Raw genomic sequence first — 25,458 nt, forward strand, 5'->3', positions numbered from 1 at the left:
GACCCTACCCTCTCTCCCCCCTCTTCTGTCTCTCTCTTCCCCGGCCCGAGCCCTTCTCTCTCCCTCTCTCACCCCATGTCTCCCTCTCTCCGTCTGGCAGAGGTCTGTGAGCGGGGTGACGGTGATTTTGCTGGTGAACTGCCTGGTCTCCCTGGTGATGTCCGTCCTCACGGCCATCGTCAACTGCAGGAACCTCGAGTGCTGCGCCGTGCGGCCTCCGGTGGTGAGTGGGATCTTCCTGTGCACCTGGGGGGGGTGGGCGGCGGGGGATGGGACGTGGGTGGGAGAGATGGGGGGAGATGGAAAGAGGGTGGGGAGAGATGGGAGGGAGCAAGAGAGAGAGATGGGGGCAGAAAGGGAATGAAAGGGGTGGGGAGAGGAGGATAGGGAGGGGGAGAGAGAGGTGGGAGGAAGAGATGGAGGGACAGAGGGGGTGGAGAGAGGGACGGAGGGAGAGAGAGGCTGTGGGAGTGGGTAGTGGATCCTGTCTCCTCTCCTCACCTTCTCTTTCTCCCGTCCCCTCCTCAATCTGATCCCTCCCTCTCCCCCACCCACAGAGAATGGTGGTGATCCACGCTAACCAGCTCGCACCGCCGGACCTCGCCTCCATCTTCTCCAGCGAACCGGCGCCCACCCCGGCCTCTGACGGGCCCCAGTGACGACACGTTCCCCGCTCCACGGGACAGCCCAAAGGATTCGGGCCGAGCGGCCTGAAAGGAAAATCAAGGCCGGATTTTGGAGACGGAGTTGGGGGTGGGGGTTGGTGGGTAACATTCCCGTGGTCACATTCCTCCCCGTGGGAACCCCCCAGTTCAAGCTCCCTTGTTACGAGTCGCCCTGTCCCACCCGCGGCATCCGGTCACTCCTGACACACTCCGCTCTCTGTCCCCTCTATCACCGCCCCTCTCACCCTGGCTGGTGGCCATTTTGTGATGGTTATCATTGAAACCGCTCTCCCAGCATCGTAGAAATAGTCACACCCTTTTCCTCACCTCCCACTCACTTCCCTCCCTGTTTATTCAATCTCAACTCCTCATCGCCCTCTCTTTCAGTTACCCTGTGAGTCTCTCCACTACTCACTCCATCACTCCTGACACCCTCCCCTCTCCGTCCCCTTGTCCTTTCTCCTGCCATCCAACACATTCTGGGTGGTGAACGTTGTCCGATGGGAAATTTCGCTCCCTCACCCGATCCCTTCCCTCTCTCGTTGAGTGAGTCTCTCCCCTCTCCCTCCGTTCAGACACTCAACTCTCCGTCCCATCAGCCCAGATCGCGTCTCGACCTCTCGCTCCCCATTTCCCCTGTCCGCGCTCTCCTTCTTGCCGTCCGTCTTATTTGCGAAGGATCGAAATCACCCACCCTTCCCCCACACGCCCCATCCTGTTCCTGCCCACCCTCTCCTTTCAGACCCCTCTTTCCTGGTCCTGCAACTTCCCCTCCCTTCCCGTCCCATCAGATCCCCTCCCACCTCGTCCCATTACTTTCCCTCCTTCCTGGTCAGATCACTCCCGCTCCCTTCCTGTCGTTTCACTCCTCCTCACCCCGACTCTATCTTATCCACGTCACCACCAGTTTGTGACAGGAACTTTCGCCTCCCCTTTTCGTCCCCTATTGAGTCAATGACTTCGCCACGGTCACCGTCTCATCAGTCCACTCCTCGTCCCGTCACTCCTCTTCCTCCCAAACCCCTCACCCCTCCTCCCCAAAACCCACATGTATATGTGTATGTGTGAATATCTGAGATATATACATTAGTTTATTCAATGACAAAATTATTAGAATTAAAACATACATGAAATACCCAAGACTATATAAAACACAAATTAAAATACTGTTATTACAATCAATAACACACTCAATCCCGGGATTGTATCCACGGGCACCGCATGTTCCTTCGCCATAGATTCTGTGTGCGACTGTGACCATTGTAAGTCAGTGTCTCACTCCATCCCTGGCGGCCACATTAACCAAGGAACACACACAAAAATTCTGGTGAACACAGCAGGCCAGGCAGCATCTCTAGGAAGAGGTACAGTCGACGTTTCGGGTCGAGACCCTTCGTCAGGACTAATTTAAAGAAGAGATAGTCAGAGATTGGAAAGTGGGAGGGGGAGGGGGAGGGATGGGGCCAAGAGCTGGACAGTTAATTGGCAAACGGTATACAGAGTTGGAGAAGGGGGGGGGGTCATGGGACAGGAGGCCTAGGGAAAAAGAAAGGGGAGGTGAACCCACTATAGTGAGAGGGACAGAGGGAGAAAAAAGGGAGAGAAAAAATGGGGAAAAATAATAATGATAATAAATAATAAATAAGGGATGGGGTACAAAGCAGAGGTGGGGCATTAACTGAAGTTAGAGAAGTCAATGTTCATGCCATCAGGTTGGAGGCTACCCAGACGGAATATAAGGTGTTGTTCCTCCAATCTGAGTGTGGCTTCATCTTTACAGTAGAGGAGGCCGTGGAAAGACATGTCAGAATGGGAATGGGACGTGGAATTAAAATGTGTGGCCACTGGGAGATCCTGCTTTCTCTGGTGGACAGGGCTTAGTTGTTCAGCAAAGCGGTCTCCCAGTCTGCGTCGGGTCTCGCCAATATATAGAAGGCCACATCGGGAGCACCGGACGCAGTATATCACCCCAGCCGACTCACAGGTGAAGTCTCGCCTCACCTGGAAGGACTGTCTGGGGCCCTGAATGGTGGTGAGGGAGGAAGTGTAAGGGCATGTGTAGCACTTGTTCCGCTTACAAGGATTAGTGCTGGGTGGGAGATAGGTGGGAAGGGATGTGGGGGGGACGAATGGACAAGGGAGTCACTGGGATTGTGTGATGGAACGGCGTGGAGGGAGCTTCACGCTGTGTCTGACCCCGGGAGTGTGTGATGGGATGGTGTGGTGGGAGATTCACGCTGTGTCTGACCCCGGGAGTGTGTGATGGGACGGTGTGGTGGGAGATTCACTCTGTGTCTGACCTCGAGAGTGTGTGATGGGACGGTGTGGTGGGAGATTCACTCTGTGTTTGACCCCGGGAGTGTGTGATGGGATGGTGTGGTGGGAGATTCACTCTGTGTCTGACCCCGGGAGTGTGTGATGGGACGGTGTGGTGGGAGATTCACTCTGTGTTTGACCCCGGGAGTGTGTGATGGGATGGTATAGAGGGAGTTTCATGCTGTGTTTGACCCCGGGAGTGTGTGATGGGACTTTATTTATCATTTCCCTTTTTTGTCCCCTTGCCCATCCTCTGGGTTCCCCCTCCTCACCCTTTTCCTTCTCCCTGGACCTCCTGTCCCATGATCCTCTCATGCCCTTTTGCCAATCACCTGTCCAGCTCTTGGCTCCATCCCTCCCCCTCCTGTCTTCTCCTATCATTTTGGATCTCCCCCTCCAACTTTCAAATCTCTTACTCACTCTTCCCTCAGTTAGTCCTGACGAAGGGTCTCGACTGTACCTCTTCCTAGAGATGCTGCCTGGCCTGCTGCGTTCACCAGCAACTTTGATGCGTGTTGTTTATTATCAAAGTTCTTATTTGTCACCATATACTACCCCGAGATTCATTTTATTGCAGTCATTTACAGGACAATAAATCAATATAGCAGAATTTATGAAAAACTATACAAAAACAAAGACTAACCAACAAGCAACGTGCAAAGGAAGGGAAATTTGTGCAAATAAAATATTAAATAATACTGACACGAGTTGTAAATTATTTGAAAGTGAGTCCGTAGGTTCTGGAATCAGTTCAGAGATGATGTGAGTGAAGTTATCCACGCCGGTGTCTCAGAAAAAACCCGCCATCATCGGGCCCTTCCTGTCTGTGTAATTCCCCGGCATGAAACGTAAAAGTTGCCCGTGGACGCAGCAGGCCAGCCAGCATTACGTACTCCCGGGATAATCCCACCCCGGGACACCGGTGTCCCAGACTGAGCCCCGGCCCCCGGGCTCTTCCTGTCTGTGTCATTCCCCGGGGTCTCGAACCCGCACATCCGGCAGAAGCAGCGCCGCTGGACAGGAGGCGGAAATACGTCACCACGGGAGACCAGCGAACGACGCACAGCGCGAGCCTGAAGCTAGTTCCGTTAAAAACGGTTGGGAATTAAACCTGGCGCGTGGCCATTAAAGGTAAGGGGAAGGTGGGGGGCGGGGCGGGAGTTAAAGGGGAGGGCGTGGAATCGGCCAAACTGTCGGCATCCCGCGGGCGGGGATGTTCACACATTCAGATGTTCACACGGTCACTGTCAGTCCGGGTCTGGGTTCCTGCAGAGATCTCAGTTCCTTCCTCCCGGTCTCACTGAACCGATTGTTCCCCAGCCTGAAATAGATGGGAGAATAAAGACGAAATAAACAGATCACACAACAGTGTCAGTAACAGGGAACAACACTCACAGACAAATATCACCAGAAAACCCGCGGATCCGCTGATATTTTATCACATTGAACATTAACACAAACACTCACCGGATCCGCTCCAGACTCGGGAGGGTCAGTATGAGGCGGCGGAGAGCGGGGACAGATCGGTCTGTCAGCGAGTTTGAGACCAGGTTCAGCACCGTCAGTGATGTGTTTGTACTGAGAGCGGAGACGAGATCCTCGACACCAGAATCTGTGAGACCGACATCCCTCAGCCTGGAGATGAGAGAGAGTGAGGGTGAAGTACACAGAGAGACTGGAGACGGTACAAATCCCCAGTGTTTATCAGTAACACAATTACTGATCACATTAATGTTCAGTGTCAGACACCCAGTGACTGTAAACACAATCTCCCACAGTCTGGTACTTACCGCAGTTTCTGTATTTTACACTCCGGGTTCCTCAGAGCCGCAGACACCAGTTTCACTCCTGAATCTCCCAGTTTATTATAACTCAGGTCCAGCACCGTCAGTGATGGGTTTGTACTGAGAGCGGAGACAAGATCCTCGGCAACAGAATCTGTGAGACCGACATTGAACAGCCTGGAGATGAGAGAGAGTGAGGGTGAAGAACACAGAGAGACAGGAGCCGGTACAAATCCCCAGTGTTTATCAGTAACACAATTACTGATCACATTAATGTTCAGTGTCAGACACCCAGTGACTGTAAACACAATCTCCCACAGTTTGGTACTTACACCAGTTTCTGTATTTTACACTCCGGGTTCCTCAGAGCCGCAGACACCAGTTTCACTCCTGAATCTCCCAGTTTATTACCACTCAGTCTAAACACAAACAGACAAATTGATCAACAAAGTGATTCAAACTGTGGGTCTGAGGGAATTTCTCTCACTCGGATATTTCAGGAAACATTAAACCCTTCAGTAAATCACTGATCGGAGTTCCCATCACTGTCAATGTCCCTCATTGCCCAGCTCCAGGGTATTCACCGAATGTCAGTAATTTAGTCTGTCGGTGTGACCCTGTAAACTCCACATATCCTGTCTCATTCCCCGATGGTCAGAAACGTGTTCCTGACCTGAGAGGGTCGGGAGGGGCAGGGATGAAGGAGGAACGGGGATGGGGAAGAGAGATCCCACAGGAGGAAGGGTGATGGCATTTGTCACAATTCTTCACAATCGTATTTATCACACTTTTACCCAAATCCCTTTACATTGAAACAACACAATGGGACAGTTTCACAGTTCAGAGTGAGAGATAAATCAAGTTACCCCAACTCCTGGCACTTGTGCAGCCCGGGTCCCAGCCGCTGGATTCCTTCACACTGAATGTTGCAGTTCCCCAGGTCGAGGTGTTTTATTGTATCACAGAGTCCGATGACATGAGACAGGACCGTGCAGTCAATCGGGGTCAGTGTCATTCCACTGAATGAAAGTGTTTCCACAGATCCCAGTGCGGCCTGAGCCAGTCCACGATTCTGAGACTCAAACAGGTAGTGCAATGTGTTCAGGCGGCTCCTTTTACCAGATTCACTCCATGTGTTTCCACTCTGGCGTTTAACCTCCTCCTTCACCCAGTCAATCACCTGGCAGGTTGTTTGATGAGGAAATGGACCCAGAAACTCCTCCAGGCCCCGAGCTGTCATTGGGTTGGAGAGACCAGCAACAAAACGGAGAAATATCTCAAATCGACCGTCTGTCGTGTTGTGGGCTTCAGTGAGGAATCTCAGAATATCCCCGGGATGTGGATTCAGGAATTGTGCGACTGCAGCTACAAACTCTTGGATGGTGAGGTGTGGGAATGTGTACACCACGCTCCGGACTGAATCCTCTCTCTCCAAAAGCTCCATCAGGAACCCGGACAGGAACTGGGAAGGCTGCAGATTGTAGTTGATCAAATCTCCATCTGTAAACACAATCTTCTTCTCGAACACTCCTCTGAAGGCCATCTGACCAACCCTGAGAAACACATCACGGGGGTTCTCAATCTCACGGCCGTGGTTTTTCAGGATGTTGTAAATATAGTAGGAATACAGATGGGTGATGGTCTTGGGAACTCGCTGCGGGTCCCTGACTCTTTGTGTGAAGAAGGGGCCCAGTGCCAGAGCGAGGATCCAGCAGTAGGAGGGGTTGTAGCTCATGGTGTACAGGATCTCGTTCTCCTTCACGTGTTTGAAAACAGCTGCTGCCACTGTCTGATCTTCAAAATGCCTGATGAAATATTCCTTCCGTTCCTCACCAACAAATCCCAGGATTTCAGCCCGGACACCGATCTCTGCCTTTTCCAGTAAATGTAACGCAGTGGGACGTGTGGTCACCAGCACTGAACATCCTGGGAGCAGCTTGCCCTGGATTAAACCGTACACAATGTCAGACACTTCACACCACCACTCGGGATCTGGGCACTGGTGCTTGGGTTCTGTATCTCTCCGACTGTCAGCAAAATTGATTCTGTGTTTGAATTCATCCAAACCATCGAATATAAACAGCAATCCCTCTGGGTTCTTCCAGACCTCTCTCAGTAAATTCCCAAAGTAAGGATACTGATCCAGAATGAGTTCCTTTAGGTTTATTCTGCAGTTAATGGAATTTAAATCCCGGAATTTGAAACTGAAGACAAACTGGAATTGTTGGTATATTTTCCCTGTGGCCCAGTCATAAACAATCTTTTGTACCATTGTTGTTTTCCCGATTCCCGGGACTCCGACCACTGCTGCCGAACTCCCAGATTTGGATTTTCTCCGGGAAAAGCTGCTCTGGAACAACTGATCTGTCCGGAGTTTCTCCAGCTCTCTGCGGAGATGTTCCTCTCTCCACTCCTCGTGGTCTCTGCCTCTTGCCAGCAGCTCATGTTCCACCAGTCTCCGATCTCGAACAGTAGAAATGACCGTGAGCTCAGCGTATCGATCAACCAGCTGGAAAACCTTCACCTTCTCCCTCATCAGGATCGTGTTCACTCTCAGTGTTTCAGTTTGTGCCCGCAGAGTCTCCTTGTGTTTCTGTTGAACATCTTCCATGGGAACAGACAGTGAACAAACTGTTAGATGCCTCAACTCAGAACTCAGTATTTAAATACACAAGAGTTAGCTCAAAGCTATTGCATTAATTGGGGTCTCACAGTGTGTCAGGAACCTTTTGGGGCCTGTGGGGTCTCACAGTGTGTCAGGTCCCTCTCAGGGGTGTGTGCGGTCTCACAGTGTGTCAGGACCCTGTCAGGGGTGTGTGGGGTCTCACAGTGTGTCAGGACCCTGTCAGGGGTGTGTGGAGTCTCACAGTGTGTCAGGATCCTGTCAGGGGTGTGTGGGGTCTCACAGTGTGTCAGGACCCTGTCAGGGGTGTGTGGGGTCTCACAGTGTGTCAGGACCCTGTCAGGGGTGTGTGGGGTCTCACAGTCTGTCAGGACGCTGTCACGGGTTTCTGGGGTTTTGCAGTGTGTCAGGACCCTGTTACTGGTTTGCGGGGTTTCACAGTGTGTCAGGACCCTTTTCCGGGGGTGGGGGGTCTCAGAGTGTGTCAGGACCCTGCCAGGGTTGTGTGGGGTCTTGGAGTGTGTCAGGCCCCTGTCAGGGGTGTGTGGTCTCACAGTGTGTCAGGACCCCTCTGGGGTGTGTGGGGTCTCACAGTGTTTCTGAACCCTGTCAGGGGTGTGTGGGGTCTCACAGTGTGTCAGGTCCCTGTCAGGGGTGTGTGGGGTTTCACTGTGTGTCAAGGCACTGTGAGTGGTTTGTGCGGTTTCACAGTGTGTCAGGATCTTGTGGTGGTTGTGGGGGGTCTCACAGTGTGTCAGGATGCTGTTGTGGGGGATCTAACAGTGAGTCAGAACCCTCTCAGGTGTGTATGGGATCGCAATGTGTGTCAGGACCCTGTCAGGGCTGTGTGGCGTCTCACAGTGCGTCAGGTCACTGTCAGGGGTGTGTTGGATCTCACAGTGTTTCTGAACCCTGTCACGGGTGTGTGGGGTCTCACAGTGTGTCAGGTCCCTGTCAGGGGTGTGTGGGGTTTCACTGTGTGTCAAGGCACTGTGAGTGGTTTGTGCGGTTTCACAGTGTGTCAGGATCTTGTGGTGGTTGTGGGGGGTCTCACAGTGTGTCAGGATGCTGTTGTGGAGGATCTAACAGTGAGTCAGAACCCTCTCAGGTGTGTATGGGATCGCAATGTGTGTCAGGACCCTGTTAGGGCTGTGTGGCGTCTCACAGTGCGTCAGGGCCCTGTCAGGGGTGTGTGGGGTCTCACAGTCTGTCAGGACGCTGTCACGGGTTTCTGGGGTTTTGCAGTGTGTCAGGACCCTGTTACTGGTTTGCGGGGTTTCACAGTGTGTCAGGACCCTTTTCCGGGGGTGGGGGGTCTCAGAGTGTGTCAGGACCCTGCCAGGGTTGTGTGGGGTCTTGGAGTGTGTCAGGCCCCTGTCAGGGGTGTGTGGTCTCACAGTGTGTCAGGACCCCTCTGGGGTGTGTGGGGTCTCACAGTGTTTCTGAACCCTGTCACGGGTGTGTGGGGTCTCACAGTGTGTCAGGTCCCTGTCAGGGGTGTGTGGGGTTTCACTGTGTGTCAAGGCACTGTGAGTGGTTTGTGCGGTTTCACAGTGTGTCAGGATCTTGTGGTGGTTGTGGGGGGTCTCACAGTGTGTCAGGATGCTGTTGTGGGGGATCTAACAGTGAGTCAGAACCCTCTCAGGTGTGTATGGGATCGCAATGTGTGTCAGGACCCTGTCAGGGCTGTGTGGCGTCTCACAGTGCGTCAGGTCACTGTCAGGGGTGTGTTGGATCTCACAGTGTGTCAGGAGCCCTTTCAGGTGTGTGTGGGGTCTCACAGTGTGTCAGGTCCCTGTCAGGAGTGTGTGGGGTCTCACAGTGTGACAGGACACTGTCTGTCAGTTGTGTGTGGGGTCTCACAGCGTGTTTGAACCATACCAGGGGTGTGTGGGTTCTCACAGTCTGTCAGGACGCTGTCACGGGTTTGTGGGGTTTCACTGTGTGTCAGGACCCAGTGATTTGTTTGGGGGTCTCACAGTGTGTCGGGACCCTTTTCTGGGGGTGGGAGGGAATCTCACAGTGTGTCAGGATCCTTTTGGGGTGTGTGGGGTCTCACAGTGCTTCTGAACCCTGTCAGGGGTGTGTGGGATCTCACCGTGTGTCAGGACCCTCTCAGGGGTGTGTGGGGTCTTACAGTGTGTCAGGACCCTACCTAGGTTGTGTGAGGTCTCACAGTGTGTCTGGACCCTGCCAGGGGTATGTGAGGTCTCACAGTTTGTCTGGACACTGTCGGGGAGGGTGGGGCGGTCTCACAGTGTATCATGACCATCTCAGATGTGTGTGGGATTTCAATGTGTGTCCGGACCCTGTCATGCGTGTGGTGTCTCACAGTGTGTCAGAACCCTGTCATGCGTGTGGCGTCTCACAGTGCATCAGGATCTTGTTAGGGGTGTCTGGGGTCTCACAGTGTGTCATCACCCTCTCGGGGGTGTGTTAGGACTCACAGTGTGCCAGGACCCTGTCAGGGTTATGTGGGGTTTCACAGTGTGTCAGGACACTGTGAGTGGTTTGTGGGGTCTCACAGTGTGTCAGAACCCTCTCAGATGTGTGTGGGATCACAATGTGTGTCAGGACCCTGTCAGGGGTGTGTGAGGTCTCACAGTTTGTCTGGACACTGTCGGGGAGGGTGGGGCGGTCTCACAGTGTATCATGACTGTCTCAGATGTGTGTGGGATCTCAATGTGTGTCCGGACCCTGTCATGCGTGTGGCGTCTCACAGTGCATCAGGATCTTGTTAGGGGTGTCTGGGGTCTCACAGTGTGTCATCACCCTCTCGGGGGTGTGTTAGGACTCACAGTGTGCCAGGACCCTGTCAGGGTTATGTGGGGTTTCACAGTGTGTCAGGACACTGTGAGTGGTTTGTGGGGTCTCACAGTGTATCAGAACCCTCTCAGATGTGTGTGGGATCACAATGTGTGTCAGGACCCTGTCAGGGGTGTGTGAGGTCTCACAGTTTGTCTGGACACTGTCGGGGAGGGTGGGGCGGTCTCACAGTGTATCATGACTGTCTCAGATGTGTGTGGGATCTCAATGTGTGTCCGGACCCTGTCATGCGTGTGGCGTCTCACAGTGCATCAGGATCTTGTTAGGGGTGTCTGGGGTCTCACAGTGTGTCATCACCCTCTCGGGGGTGTGTTAGGACTCACAGTGTGCCAGGACCCTGTCAGGGTTATGTGGGGTTTCACAGTGTGTCAGGACACTGTCAGGGGTGTGTGGTGTCTCACAGTGTGTCTGAACACTGTCAGGGGTGTGTGGGATCTCACCGTGTGTCAGGACCCTCTCAGGGGTGTGTGGGGTCTTACAGTGTGTCATCACCCTCTCGGGGGTGTGTTAGGACTCACAGTGTGTCAGAACCCTGTCAGGGGTGTGTGGTGTCTCACAGTGCATCAGGATCTTGTTAGGGGTGTGTTAGGACTCACAGTGTGTCATCACCCTCTCGGGGGTGTGTTAGGACTCACAGTGTGCCAGGACCCTGTCAGGGTTATGTGGGGTTTCACAGTGTGTCAGGACACTGTGAGTGGTTTGTGGGGTCTCATACTGTGTCAGAACCCTCTCAGATGTGTGTGGGATCGCAATGTGTGTCAGGACCCTGTCAGGGGTGTGTGGCATCTCACAGTCTGTCAGGACGCTATCCAGGGTGTGTGTGGTCTCACAGTCTGTCAGGACCCTGTCAGGTGAGTGTGGAGTCTCACAGTGCGTCAGGTCCTTGTCAGGGGTGTGTGTGGTCTCACAGTGTGTCAGGAACGTGTCAATAGTGTGTGGGGTCTCCAGAGTGTCAGGACCCTGTTAGGGATGTGTGGGGTCTCACAGAGTGTCAGGACCCTGTCTGTCAGTTGTGTGTGTGGTCTTAAAGTGTGTCAGGTCCCTGTCAGTGGTGTGTGGGGTGTCACAGTGTGTCAGGACCTTTTCAGGTGTGTGTGGGGTCTCACAGAGTGTCAGGACCGTGTGAATAGTGTGTGGGATATCAATGTGTGTCAGGACGTTGTCAGGGGTGTGTGGCGTCTCACAATGTGTCAGGTCCCTGTCAGGGGCGTGTGGGGTCTCACTGTGTGTCAGGTCCCTGTGATGGGTGTGTGGGGTCTCACACTGTGTCAGGACCCTGTCGGGTTGTGTGAGGTCTCACAGTGTGTCAGGGCCCTCTCAGGCGTGTGTGGCATCTCACAGCGTTTCCTGAGCCTGTCAGGGGTGTGTGCGGTCTCACAGTGTGACAGGACCCTGTCATGGGGGTGTGGGGTTTTACAGTTTGACTGGACAGTGCCAGGGGTGTGTGGGGTTTCATAGTATGTCAGGACCCTGTCAGGGGTGTGTGGGGTCGCACAGTGTGTCAGGACCCTGTCAGGGGTGTGTGGGGTCGCACAGTGTGTCAGGACCCTGTCAGGGGTGTGTGGGGTCGCACAGTGTGTCAGGTCACTGCCAGGTGTGTGCAGTTTCTCACAGTATGTCAGGTCGCTGTCAGGGGTGTGTGGGGTCTCACAGTATGTCAGGTCGCTGTCAGGGGTGTGTGGGGTCTTACAGTGCGTCAGGACCCTGCCTGGGTTGTGTGGGGTCTCACAGTTTGTCTGGACCCTGCCAGGTGTGCGTGGGGTCTCAGAGTGTGTCTGGACACTGTCAGGGGGCATCTCACAGTGTGTCAGGACCCTCTCAGGTGTGCGTGTGATCTCAATGTGTGTCAGGTCCCTATCAGTTGTGTGTGGCGTCTCACAGTGTGTCAGCTCGCTGTCAGGGGTTTGTGTGTGGTCTGACAGTGTGTCAGTGTGTCAGGACCCTGACAGGGTTGCTTGAGGTCTCACAGTGCGTCAGGACCCTGTCGGGAGTGTGTGGGGACTCACAGTGTGTCAGGACCCTGTCAGGTGTGTGTGGCGTCCACAGTGTGTCAGGACCCCTCTGGGGTGTGTTGGGTCCCACAGTGTTTCTCAACCCTGTCAGGCATGTGTGCTGTCTCACAATGTGTCAGGACCCTTTTGGGGCCTGTGGGGTCTCACAGTGTGTTTGGACCCTCTCAGGGGTGTGTCGGATCTCATAGTCTGTCAGGACCCTATCCTGGGTGTGTGGGGTCTCACAATGTGTCAGGAACCTTTTGGGGTGTGTGGGGTCTCACAGTTTGTCTGGACCCTGCCAGGTGTGCGTGGGGTCTCAGAGTGTGTCTGGACACTGTCAGGGGGCGTCTCACAGTGTGTCAGGACCCTCTCAGGTGTGCGTGTGATCTCAATGTGTGTCAGGTCCCTACCAGTTGTGTGTGGCGTATCACAGTGTGTCAGCTCGCTGTCAGGGGTTTGTGTGTGGTCTGACAGTGTGTCAGGACCCTGACAGGGTTGTTTGAGGTCTCACAGTGTGTCAGGACCCTGTCGGGAGTGTGTGGGGACTCACAGTGTGTCAGGATCTTGTTGGGGGTGTGTGGGGTCTCCCAGTGTGTTAGGATCCTGTTAGGCGTGCTGGAGTCTCACAGTGCGTCATCACCCTCTCGGGTGTGTGTGAGGTATCACAGTTTGTCAGGACCCTGTCAGGGGTGTGTGGGGTCTCACAGTGTGTCAGATAACTGTCATGGGTGGTCTCACAGTGTGTCAGGAGCCTGTCAGATGTGTGTGGGATCTCAATCTGTGTCAGGACCCTCTTACGTGTGTGTGGCGTCTCACAATGTGTCAGGTTGCTGTCAGGGGTGTGTGGGGTCTCGCAGTGTGTCAAGACCCTGTCAGGGTCTTGTGAGAGGGTTCTGAGAGTTTTACGGGAACCTCTCAGGGGTGTGTGCGGTCTCACAGTGTGTCAGGAATTTGTCAGGGGTGTGTGGTGTCTCACAGTTTGCCAGGTCCCTGCCAGGAGTGTGTGGGGTCTCACAGGGTGTCAGGGCCCTGTCAGTGGTGTGTGGGGTCTCACACTGTGACAGGCCCCTGGCAGGGTTGTGTGGGGTTTCACTGTGTGTCTGGATACTGTGCGTGGTTCGTGGGGTTTCACAGTGTGTCAGGATCTGGCTGTGGGTGTGGGTGGTCTCACAGTGGGTCAGGACGCTGTTGCGGGGTGTCTCACAGTGTGTCAGAACCCTCTCAGATGTATGTGGGATCGCAATGTGTGTCTGGACCCTGTCAGGGGTGTGTGGCGTTTCATAGTGCGTCAGGTCCCTGTCAGGGGTGTGTGGGGTCTCAGTGTGTCAGGAACCTGTGAGGGGTGTGTGCGGTCTCAGTGTGTCAGGACCCGTTTGGGCTGTGTCGGGTCTCACAGTGTGTCAGGACCCTATCCAGGGTGTGTGGGGTCTCACAGTATGTCAGGACTATGTCAGGGGTTTGTGGGGTCTCACAGTGTGTCAGGGTCCTGTCAGGGGTGTGTGGGGTCTCACAGTATGTCAGGACCCTGTCAGGGGTGTGTGGGGTCTCACACTGTGTCAGGTCCCTGTCAGGGGTGTGTGGGGTCTCACAGTGTATCAGGGTCCTGTAAGGGGTGTGTGGGGTATCACAGAGTGTCATCAGTGTGAAAGCAAGCATGCAAGTACAGCAGGCAGTGAAGAAAGCTAATCGCATGCTGGCCTTCATAACAAGGGGAATTGAGTATTAGAGCAAAGAAGTCCTTCTGCAGCTGTACAGGGCCCTGGTGAGACCACACCTGGAGTACTGTGTGCAGTTTTGGTCTCCAAATTTGAGGAAGGACATTCTTGCTATTGAGGGAGTGCAGCGTAGGTTCAAAAGGTTAATTCCCGGGATGGCGGGACTGTCATATGTCGAAAGATTGGAGCGACTGGGCCTGTATACTCTGGAATTTAGAAGCCTGAGAGGGGATCTAATTGAAACATCTATAATTATTAAGGGATTGGACATGCTGGAGGCAGGAAACATGTTCCTGCTGATGGGTGAGTCCAGACCAAAGGCCACAGTTTAAGAATAAGGGGTAGGCCATTTAGAACGGAATTCAGGAAAAACTTTTTCACCCAGAGAGTGGTGGATATATGGAATGCTCTGCACCGGAAGGCTGTGGAGGCAAAGTCTCTGGATGTTTTTTAGAAAGAGATGGATAGAGCTCTTAAAGATAGTGGAATCAAAGGTTACGTGATAAGGCAGGAACTGGATTCTGATTGTGGATGATCAGCCATGATCACAGTGAATGGCGGTTCAGGCTCGAAGGGTCGAATGGCCTACTCCTGCACCTAATGTCTCTTGTCTATTTTCTATAGGACCCTGTCCGGGGTATGTGGGGTCTCACAGTTTGTCAGGACCATGTCAGGAGTGTGTGGGGTCTCACAGTGTGTCCGGACCCTGTCAGGGGTGTGTAGGGTCTCGCTGTGTGTCAGCACCCTGTCAGGGGTGTGTAGGGTCTCACAGTGTGTCAGGTCCCCGTCAGAGGTGTGTGGGGTCTGACAATGTGTCAGGGCCCTGTCAAGGGTGCGTGGGGTCTCACAGTGTGTCAGGACCGTGCCAGGGGTGTGTGGGGTCTCACAGTGTGTCCGGACCCTTTCATGTGTGTGTGGTGTCGCGTGGTGTGTCACGATCCTGTGAGGGGTGTGTGTGGTCTCACAGTGTGTCAGGACTGTGTCAGGGTTGTGTGGGGTCTCACAGTTTTCAGGAGCCTGTCAGGGGTGGGAGGGGTCTCACAGTGTGTCAGGAGCTGTGCCGGGGTGTGTGGGGTCTCACTGGTTGTCTGGACACTGATGTGTGTGGGATCACAATGTGTGTCAGGACCCTGTCAGGGTTGTGTGGGGTCTCACAGTTTTCAGGAGCCTGTCAGGGGTGGGAGGGGTCTCACAGTGTGTCAGGAGCTGTGCCGGGGTGTGTGGGGTCTCACTGGTTGTCTGGACACTGATGTGTGTGGGATCACAATGTGTGTCAGGACCCTGTCAGGGTTATGTGGCGTCTCACAGTGCGTCATGTCCCTGTCAGGGGTGTGTGGCGTCTGACAGTGCGTCATGTCCCTTCTGGGGTGTGGGGGGTCTCACAGCGTTTCTGAACCCTGTCAGGGGTGTGTGCGGTCTCACATGTGTCAGGACCTTTTTGGGGCCTGTGGGGTCTCACAATGTGTCAGGACCCTTTTGGGGCCTGTGGGGTCTCACAGTGTGTCAGGACCCTTTTGGGGTGTGTGGTGTCTCACAGTGTGTCAGGTCGCCGTCAGGTGTGTGTGTGGTCTCACCGTGTGTCAGGACGCTGTCAGGGTTGTTTGAGGTCTCACAGTGTGTCAGGACCCTACCAGGGTTGTGTGGGATCGCAATGTGTATCAGGACCCTGTCAGGTGTGTGTGGCGTCCACCGTGGGTCAGGTCGCTGTCAGGGGTGTGTGGGGTCCCACAGTGTCTCTGAACCCTGTCAGGCATGTGTGCCATCTCACAATGTGTCAGAACACATTTGGGGTCTGTGGGGTCTCACAGTGTGTCAGGACCATGTCAGCGGTGTGTAGGGTCTCGCTGTGTGTCAGCACCCTGTCAGGGGTGTGTAGGGTCTCACAGTGTGTCAGGTCCTCGTCAGAGGTGGTGGGGTCTGACAATGCGTCAGGGCCCTGTCAGGGGTGTGTAGGGTCTCACAGTGTGTCAGGTCCTCGTCAGAGGTGGTGGGGTCTGACAATGCGTCAGGGCCCTGTCAGGGGTGTGTGCAGTCTCACAGTGTGTCAGGACCATGTCAGCGGTGTGTAGGGTCTCGCTGTGTGTCAGCACCCTGTCAGGGGTGTGTAGGGTCTCACAGTGTGTCAGGTCCTCGTCAGAGGTGTGTGGGGTCTGACAATGCGTCAGGGCCCTGTCAGGGGTGTGTGGGGTCTCACAGAGTGTCAGGACCCTTTCATATGTGTGTGGTGTCGTGTGGTGGGTCACGATCCTATCGGAGGTGTGTGGGGTCTCACAGTGTGTCAGGACCGTGTCAATAATGTGTGTGGGGTCTCACAGGGTGTCAGGACCCTGTTAGGGGTGTGTGGGGTCTCACAGTGTCTCTGGACCCTGTCAGGCATGTGTGGCATCTCACAATGTGTCAGGACCCTTTTGGGGCCTGTGGGGTCTCACAGTGTGTCAGGACCATGTCAGGAGTGTGTGGGATCCGACAGAGTGTCCGGACCCTGTCATGTGTGTGTAGGGTGTTGCTGTGTGTCAGGACCCTGTCAGGGGTGTGTGGCATCTCACAGTGTGTCAGGACCCCTCAGGTGTGAGTGGGGTCCCACAGTGTTTCTGAACCCTGTCAGGCGTGTGTGCCATCTCACAATGTGAAGGACCCTTTTGGGGCCTGTGGGGTCTCAGAGTGTGTCAGCACCCTGTCAGGGGTGTGTAGGGTCTCACAGTGTGTCAGGTCACCGTCAGAGGTGTCTGGGTTCTGACAGTGTGTCAGGACCCTGTCAGGCGTGTGTGCCATCTCACAATGTGTCAGGACCCTTTTGGGGGGTGTGGGGTCTCACAGTGTGTCAGGACCATGTCAGGAGTGTGCGGGATCCCACAGTGTGTCCGGACCCTGTCAGGGGTGTGTAGGGTCTCGCTGTGTGTCAGCACCCTGTCATGGGTGTGTAGGGTCTCACAGTGTGTCAGGTCCCCGTCAGAGGTGTGTGGGGTCTGACAGTGTGTCAGGGCCCTGTCAGGGGTGTGTGGGGTCTGACAGTGTGTAAGGGCCCTGTCAGGGGTGTGTGGGGTCTCACAGTGTGTCAGGACCGTTCCATGGATGTGTGGGGTCTCACAGTTTGTCAGGACCCTTTCATGTGTGTGTGGTGTCGTGTGGTGTGTCACGATCCTATCAGGGGTGTGTGTGGTCTCATAGTGTGTCAGGACCCTGTCAGTGGTTTGTGGGGTCTCACAGTGTGACAGGTCCCTGTTAGGGGCCTGTGGGGTCTCACAGTGTGTCAGAACCCTGCCTGGGTTGTTTGGGGTCTCACAGTGTGTCAGGAACCTATCCAGAGTGTGTGGGGTCTCACAGTGCGTCAGGACCCTGCCAGGGGTATGTGGGATTGCAATATGTGTCAGGACCCTGTCAGGTGTGTGTGCGGTCTCGTAGTGTGTCAGGACCCTATCCAGGGTGTGTGGGGTCTCACAGTGCGTCAGGACCCTGCTAGGGTTGTGTGGGATCGCAATGTGTGTCAGGACCCTGTCAGGTGTGTGTGGCGTCCACAGTGGGTCAGGTCGCTGTCAGGGGTGTGTTAGGTCTCACGGTGTGTCTGGACCCTCTCAGGTGTGTGTGGGATCTTAATGCATGCCAGGACACCGTGAGTGGTTTGTGGGGTTTCACAGTGTGTCAGGATCTGATCGTGGGTGTGTGGGGTCTCACTGTGTGTCAGAACACTCTCAGATGTGTGTGGGATCGCAATGTGTGTCAGGACGCTGTCAGGAGTGTGTGGCGTCTCACAGTGCGTCATGTCCCTGTCAGGGTTGTGTGGGGTCTTACAGTGTGTCAGGACCCTTTTGGGGCCTGTGGGGTCTCACAGTGTGTCCGGACCCTGTCTGGTGTGTGTGGAGTCTCACAGTGCGTCAGATCCCTGTGGGGTCTCACAGTGTGTCAGGACCGTGTCAATAGTGTGTGGGGTCTCACAGTGTGTCAGGACCCTGTTAGGGGAGTGCGGGGTCTCACAGTGTGTCTGGACCCTGTCAGGTGTGTGTGGCGTCTCACAATGTGTCAGGACCCTTTTGGGACCTGTGGGGTCTCACAGTGTGTTAGGACCCTCTCAGGGTGTGTCGGATCTCACAGTCTCTCAGGACCCTATCCTGGGTGTGTGAGGTCTCACAATGTGTCAGGATCCTTTTGGGGTGTGGGGCGTCTCACAGTGTGTCAGGACTCTTTTGGGGCCTGTGGGGTCTCACAGTGTGTCAGGACCATGTCAGGAGTGTGTGGGATCCCACAGTGTGTCCGGACCCTGTCAGGGGTGTGTAGGGTCTCGCTGTGTGTCAGCACTCTGTCAGGTGTGTGTAGGGTCTCAGTGTGTCAGGACCGTGCCAGGGGTGTGTGAGGTCTCACAGTTTGTCAGGACCCTTTCATGTGTGTGTGGTGTCGTGTGGTGTGTCACGATCCTATCGGGGGTCTGTGTGGTCTCATAGTGTGTCAGGACCCTGTCAGTGGTTTGTGGGGTCTCACAGTGTGACAGGTCCCTGTTAGTGGTGTGTGGGGTCTCACAGTGTGTCAGCACCCTGCCTGGGTTGTTTCGGGTCTCACAGTGTGTCAGGACTGTGTCAGGGTTGTGTGGGGTCTCACAGTGTGTCAGGACTCTCTCAGTGGTGTGTCGGATCTTACAGTCTGTCAGGACCCTATCCAGGGTGTGTGGGGTCTCACAGTGTGTCAGGACCCCTCAGGTGTGAGTGGGGTCCCACAGTATTTCTGAACCCTGTCAGGCGTGTGTGCCGTTTCACAATGTGTCAGGACCCATTTGGGGCCTGTGGGGTCTCACAGTGTGTCAGGACCATGTCAGGAGTGTGTGGGATCCCACAGTGTGTGCGGACCCTGTCAGGGGTATGTAGGGTCTCACTGTGTGTCAGCACCCTGTCAGGGGTGTGTAGGGCCTGACAGTGTGTCAGGGCCCTGTCAGGGGTGTGTGCAGTCTCAGTGTGTCAGGACCGTTCCAGGGATGTGTGGGGTCTCACAGTGTGTCAGGACCCTTTCATGTGTGTGTGGTGTCGTGTGGTGCGTCACGATCCTATCAGGGGTGTGTGTGGTCTCACAGTGTGTCAGGACCCTGTCAGTGGTTTGTGGGGTCTCACAGTGTGACAGGTCCCTGTTAGGGGTGTGTGGGGTCTCACAGTGTGTCAGAACCCTGCCTGGGTTGTTTGGGGTCTCACAGTGCGTCAGGACCCTGCCAGGGATGTGTGGGATCGCAGTGTGTGTCAGGACCCTGTCAGGTGTGTGTGGCATCCGCAGTGGGTCAGGTCGCTGTCAGGGGTGTGTGGGGTCCGACAGTGTTTCTGAACCCTGTCAGGCATATGTGCCGTCTCACAATGTGTCAGGGCCCTTTTGGGGCCTGTGGGGTTTCACAGTGTTTTAGGACCCTCTCAGGGGTGTGTCGGATCTCACAGTCTCTCAGGACCCTATCCTGGGTGTGTGGGGTCTCACAATGTGTCAGGAACATTCTGGGGTGTGTGGGGTCTCACAATGTGTCAGGACCCTTTTGGGGTGTGTGGGGTCTCGCAGTGTGTCTGGACGCTGCCAGGGGTGTATGGGGTCTCACAGTATGTCAGAACCCTTTCAATGTGTGTGGGATCGCAATGTGTGTCAGGTCGCTGTCAGGGGTGTGTTAGGTCTCACGGTGTGTCTGGACCCTCTCAGGTATGTGTGGGATCCTAATGCGTGTCAGGACCCAGTCAGTGGTGTGTGGGGTCTCACAGTGTGTTAGGACCCTGCCAGGGTTGTGTGGGGTTTCACAGTGTGTCAGGACACCGTGAGTGGTTTGCGGGGTTTTACAGTGTGTCAGGATCTGGTCGTGGGTGTGTGGGGTCTCACTGTGTGTCAGAACACTCTCAGATGTGTGTGGGATCGCAATGTGTGTCAGGACGCTGTCAGGAGTGTGTGTGTCGTCTCACAGTGCATCAAGTCCCTGTCAGGGTTGTGTGGGGTCTTACAGTGTGTCAGGACCCTTTTGGGGCCTGTGGGGTCTCACAGTGTGTCCGGACCCTGTCTGGTGTGTGTGGAGTCTCACAGTGCGTCAGGTCACTGTCAGGTCCCTGTGGGGTCTCACAGTGTGTCAGGACCGTGTCAATAGTGTGTGGGGTCTCACAGTGTGTCAGGACCCTGTTAGGGGAGTGCGGGGTCTCACGGTGTGTCTGGACACTGTCAGGTGCGTGTGGCGTCTCACAATGTGTCAGGACCCTTTTGGGACCTGTGGGGTCTCACAGTGTGTTAGGACCCTCTCAGATGTGTGTGGGATCGCAATGTGTGTCAGAACCCTGCCAGGGGTGTGTGGGCTCTCACAGTGAGTAATGACCCTGCCAGGGGCATGTGGGATCGCAGTGTGTGTCAGGACCCTGTCAGGTGTGTGTGGCGTCCACAGTGGGTCAGGACGCTGTCAGTGGTGTGTGGGTTCTCACAGTGTGTTAGGACCCTGCCAGGGTTGTGTGGGGTTTCACAGTGTGTCAGGACACCGTGAGTGGTTTGTGGGGTTTCACAGTGTGTCAGGATCTGGTCGTGGGTGTGTGGGGTCTGACTGTGTGTCAGAACACTCTCAGATGTGTGTGGGATCGCAATGTGTGTCAGGACGCTGTCAGGAGTGTGTGGCGTCTCACAGTGCGTCATGTCCCTGTCAGGGTTGTGTGGGGTCTTACAGTGTGTCAGGACCCTTTTGGGGCCTGTGGGGTCTCACAGTGTGTCAGGACCCTGTTAGGGGAGTGCGGGGTCTCACAGTGTGTCTGGACCCTGTCAGGTGTGTGTGGCGTCTCACAATGTGTCAGGACCCTTTTGGGACCTGTGGGGTCTCACAGTGTGTTAGGACCCTCTCAGGGTGTGTCGGATCTCACAGTCTCTCAGGACCCTATACTGGGTGTGTGAGGTCTCACAATGTGTCAGGAACCTTTTGGGGTGTGTGGTGTCTCACAATGTGTCAGGACCCTTTTGGGGCCTGGGGGGTCTCACAGTGTGTCCGGACCCTGTCAGGGGTGTGTAGGGTCTCGCTGTGTGTCAGGTCACCGTCAGAAGTGTATGGGGTCTGACAGTGTGTCAGGGCCCTGTCAGGGGTGTGTGCAGTCTCACAGTGTGTCAGGACCGTGCCAGGTGTGTGTGAGGTTTCACAGTTTGTCAGGACCCTTTCATGTGTGTGTGGTGTCGTGTGGTGTGTCACGATCCTATCGGGGCTGTGTGTGGTCTCATAGTGTGTCAGGACCCTGTCAGTGGTTTGTGGGGTCTCACAGTGTGACAGGTCCCTGTTAGTGGTGTGTGGGGTCTCACAGTGTGTCAGCACCCTGCCTGGGTTGTTTGGGGTCTCACAGTGTGTCAGGACTGTGTCAGGGTTGTGTGGTGTCTCACAGTGTGTCAGGACTCTCTCAGTGGTGTGTCGGATCTTACAGTCTGTCAGGACCCTATCCAGGGTGTGTGGGGTCTCACAGTGTGTCTGGACCCCTCAGGTGTGAGTGGGGTCGCACAGTGTTTCTGAACCCTGTCAGGCGTGTGTGCCGTTTCACAATGTGTCAGGACCCATTTGGGGCCTGTGGGGTCTCACAGTGTGTCAGGACCATGTCAGGAGTGTGTGGGATCCCACAGTGTGTGCGGACCCTGTCAGGGGTATGTAGGGTCTCGCTGTGTGTCAGCACCCTGTCAGGGGTGTGTAGGGTCTCACAGTGCGTCAGGACCCTGCCAGGGATGTGTGGGATCGCAGTGTGTGTCAGGACCCTGTCAGGTGTGTGTGGCGTCCACAGTGGGTCAGGTCGCTGTCAGGGGTGTGTGGGGTCCGACAGTGTTTCTGAACCCTGTCAGGCATGTGTGCCGTCTCACAATGTGTCAGGACCCTTTTGGGGCCTGTGGGGTTTCACAGTGTTTTAGGACCCTCTCAGGGGTGTGTCGGATCTCAAAGTCTCTCAGGACCCTATCCTGGGTGTGTGCGGTCTCACAATGTGTCATGAACATTCTGGGGTGTGTGGGGTCTCACAATGTGTCAGGACCCTTTTGGGGTGTGTGGGGTCTCGCAGTGTGTCTGGACGCTGCCAGGGGTGTATGGGGTCTCACAGTATGTCAGAACCCTTTCAATGTGTGTGGGATCGCAATGTGTGTCAGGTCGCTGTCAGGGGTGTGTTAGGTCTCACGGTGTGTCTGGACCCTCTCAGGTATGTGTGGGATCTTAATGCGTGTCAGGACCCAGTCAGTGGTGTGTGGGGTCTCACAGTGTGTTAGGACCCTGCCAGGGTTGTGTGGGGTTTCACAGTGTGCAAGGACACCGAGTGGTTTGTGGGGTTTCACAGTGTGTCAGGATCTGGTCGTGGGTGTGTGGGGTCTCACTGTGTGTCAGAACACTCTCAGATGTGTGTGGGATCGCAATGCGTGTCAGGACGCTGTCAGGAGTGTGTGGCGTCTCACAGTGCGTCAAGTCCCTGTCAGGGGTGTGTGGGGTCTTACAGTGTGTCAGGATCCTTTTGGGTCCTGTGCGGTCTCACAGTGCGTCAGGACTCTCTCAGGGGTGTGTCGGATCTCACAGTCTGTCAGGACACTATGTAGGGTGTGTGGGGTCTCACAGTTGTCCGGACCCTGTCTGGTGTGTGTGGAGTCTCACAGTGCGTCAGGTTCCTGTCAGGTCCCTGTGGGGTCTCACAGTGTGTCAGGACCGTGTCAATAGTGTGTGGGGTCTCACAGAGTGTCACGACCCTGTTAGGGGAGTGCAGGGTCTCACAGTGTGTCTGGACCCTGTCAGGTATGTGTGGGATCTCACAATGTGTCAGGACCCTTTTGGGGCCTGTGGGGTCCCACAGTGTGTTAGGACCCTCTCAGGGGTGTGTCGGATCTCACAGTCTCTCAGGACCCTATCCTGGGTGTGTGGGGTCTCACAATGTGTCAGGATCCTTTTGGGGTGTGTGGCGTCTCACAGTGTGTCAGGACCCTTTTGGGGCCTGTGGGGTCTCACAGTATGTCAGGACCATGTCAGGAGTGTGTGGGATCCCACAGTGTGTCCGGACCCTGTCAGGGGTGTGTAGGGTCTCGCTGTGTGTCAGCACCCTGTCAGGGGTGTGTGGGGTCTCACAGTGTGTCAGGTCACCGTCAGAGGTGTGAGTGGTCTGACAGTGTGTCAGGGCCCAGTCAGGGGTGTGTGCAGTCTCACAGTGTGTCAGGACCGTTCCAGGGGTGTGTGGGGTCTCACAGTGTGTTAGGACCCTGCCAGGGTTGTGTGGGGTTTCACAGTGTGTCAGGACACGGTGAGTGGTTTGTGGGGTTTCACACTGTGTCAGGATCTGGTCGTGGGTGTGTGGGGTCTCACTGTGTGTCAGAACACTCTCAGATGTGTGTGGGATCGCAATGTGTGTCAGGATGCTGTCAGGAGTGTGTGGCGTCTCACAGTGCGTCAAGTCCCTGCCAGGAGTGTGTGGGGTCTTACAGTGTGTCAGGATCCTTTTGGGGCCTGTGGGGTCTCACAGTGCGTCAGGACCCTGCCAGGGATGTGTGGGATCGCAGTGTGTGTCAGGACCCTGTCAGGTGTGTGTGGCGTCCACAGTGGGTCAGGTCGCTGTCAGGTGTGTGTGGGGTCCGACAGTGTTTCTGAACCCTGTCAGGCGTGTGTGCCGTCTCACAATGTGTCAGGACCCTTTTGGGGCCTGTGGGGTTTCAAGTGTTTTAGGACCCTCTCAGGGGTGTGTCGGATCTCACAGTCTCTCAGGACCCTATCCTGGGTGTGTGGGGTCTCACAATGTGTCAGGAACATTCTGGGGTGTGTGGGGTCTCACAATGTGTCAGGACCCTTTTGGGGTGTGTGGGGTCTCGCAGTGTGTCTGGACGCTGCCAGGGGTGTATGGGGTCTCACAGTATGTCAGAACCCTTTCAATGTGTGTGGGATCGCAATGTGTGTCAGGTCGCTGTCAGGGGTGTGTTAGGTCTCACGGTGTGTCTGGACCCTCTCAGGTATGTGTGGGATCTTAATGCGTGTCAGGACCCAGTCAGTGGTGTGTGGGGTCTCACAGTGTGTTAGGACCCTGCCAGGGTTGTGTGGGGTTTCACAGTGTGTCAGGACACCGTGAGTGGTTTGCGGGGTTTTACAGTGTGTCAGGATCTGGTCGTGGGTGTGTGGGGTCTCACTGTGTGTCAGAACACTCTCAGATGTGTGTGGGATCGCAATGTGTGTCAGGACGCAGTCAGGAGTGTGTGGCGTCTCACAGTGCGTCAAGTCCCTGTCAGGGGTGTGTGGGGTCTTACAGCGTGTCAGGATCCTTTTGGGTCCTGTGCGGTCTCACAGTGTGTCAGGACTCTCTCAGGGGTGTGTCGGATCTCACAGTCTGTCAGGACACTATCTAGGGTGTGTGGGGTCTCACAGTTATCCGGACCCTGTCTGGTGTGTGTGGAGTCTCACAGTGCGTCAGGTCCCTGTCAGGTCCCTGTGGGGTCTCACAGTGTGTCAGGACCGTGTCAATAGTGTGTGGGGTATCACAGAGTGTCACGACCCTGTTAGGGGAGTGCGGGGTCTCACAGTGTGTCTGGACCCTGTCAGGTATGTGTGGCATCTCACAATGTGTCAGGACCCTTTTGGGGCCTGTGGGGTCCCACAGTGTGTTAGGACCCTCTCAGGGGTGTGTCGGATCTCACAGTCTCTCAGGACCCTATCCTGGGTGTGTGGGGTCTCACAATGTGTCAGGATCCTTTTGGGGTGTGTGGCGTCTCACAGTGTGTCAGAACCCTTTTGGGGCCTGTGGGGTCTCACAGTGTGTCAGGACCATGTCAGGAGTGTGTGGGATCCCACAGTGTGTCCGGACCCTGGCAGGGTTGTGTAGGGTCTCGCTGTGTGTCAGCACCGTGTCAGGGGTGTGTGGGGTCTCACAGTGTGTCAGGTCACCGTCAGAGGTGTGAGTGGCCTGACAGTGTGTCAGGGCCCAGTCAGGGGTGTGTGCAGTCTCACAGTGTGTCAGGACCGTTCCAGGGGTGTGTGGGGTCTCACAGTGTGTCAGGACCCTTTCATGTGTGTGTGGTGTCGTGTGGTGTGTCACGATCCTATCAGGGGTGTGTGTGGTCTCATAGTGTGTCAGGACCCTGTCAGTGGTTTGTGGGGTCTCACAGTGTGACAGGTCCCTGTTAGTGGTGTGTGGGGTCTCACAGTGAGTCAGCACCCTGCCTGGGTTGTTTGGGGTCTCACAGTGTGTCAGGACCCTGTCATGGTTGTTTGAGGTCTCACAGTGTGTCAGGATCCTGTCGGGGGTGTGTGGGGTCTTACAGTGTGTCAGAACCCTCTCAGATGTGTGTGGGATCACAATGTGTGTCTGGACCCTGTCAGTGGTGTGTGCGGTCTCGTAGTGTGTCAGGACCCTATCCAGGGTGTGTGGGGTCTCACAGTGTGTCAGGACCCTTTTGGGGCCTGTGGGGTCTCACAGTGTGTCAGGACCATGTCAGGAGTGTGTGGGATCCCACAGTGTGTCCGGACCCTGTCAGGGGTATGTAGGGTCTCGCTGTGTGTCAGCAACCTGTCAGGGGTGTGTAGGGTCCGACAGTGTGTCAGGGCCCTGTCAGGGGTGTGTGCAGTCTCAGTGTGTC

General features: G+C 55.3%; 1 protein-coding gene across 1 annotated transcript in view; it reads right to left on the reverse strand.

Moving 5' to 3' along the window:
• Positions 1-3,393: 3,393 nt before the first annotated feature.
• The window catches only part of LOC140208696 (NACHT, LRR and PYD domains-containing protein 3-like), a 46,294-nt gene continuing 24,229 nt past the window's right edge, over positions 3,394-25,458 (reverse strand). Inside the window, exons 7-11 of the mRNA XM_072277567.1 lie at positions 5,632-7,369; positions 5,098-5,184; positions 4,772-4,942; positions 4,449-4,616; positions 3,394-4,302 (exon numbers count right to left, since the gene is read on the reverse strand). Coding sequence (XP_072133668.1) covers positions 4,215-4,302; positions 4,449-4,616; positions 4,772-4,942; positions 5,098-5,184; positions 5,632-7,369 — 2,252 coding nt within the window. The 3' untranslated portion in view covers positions 3,394-4,214. The remainder of the gene's footprint in view (positions 4,303-4,448; positions 4,617-4,771; positions 4,943-5,097; positions 5,185-5,631; positions 7,370-25,458) is intronic.

Source organism: Mobula birostris, chromosome 13 (genome assembly GCF_030028105.1).
Source record: "Mobula birostris isolate sMobBir1 chromosome 13, sMobBir1.hap1, whole genome shotgun sequence".
Taxonomy (NCBI): domain Eukaryota; kingdom Metazoa; phylum Chordata; class Chondrichthyes; order Myliobatiformes; family Myliobatidae; genus Mobula; species Mobula birostris.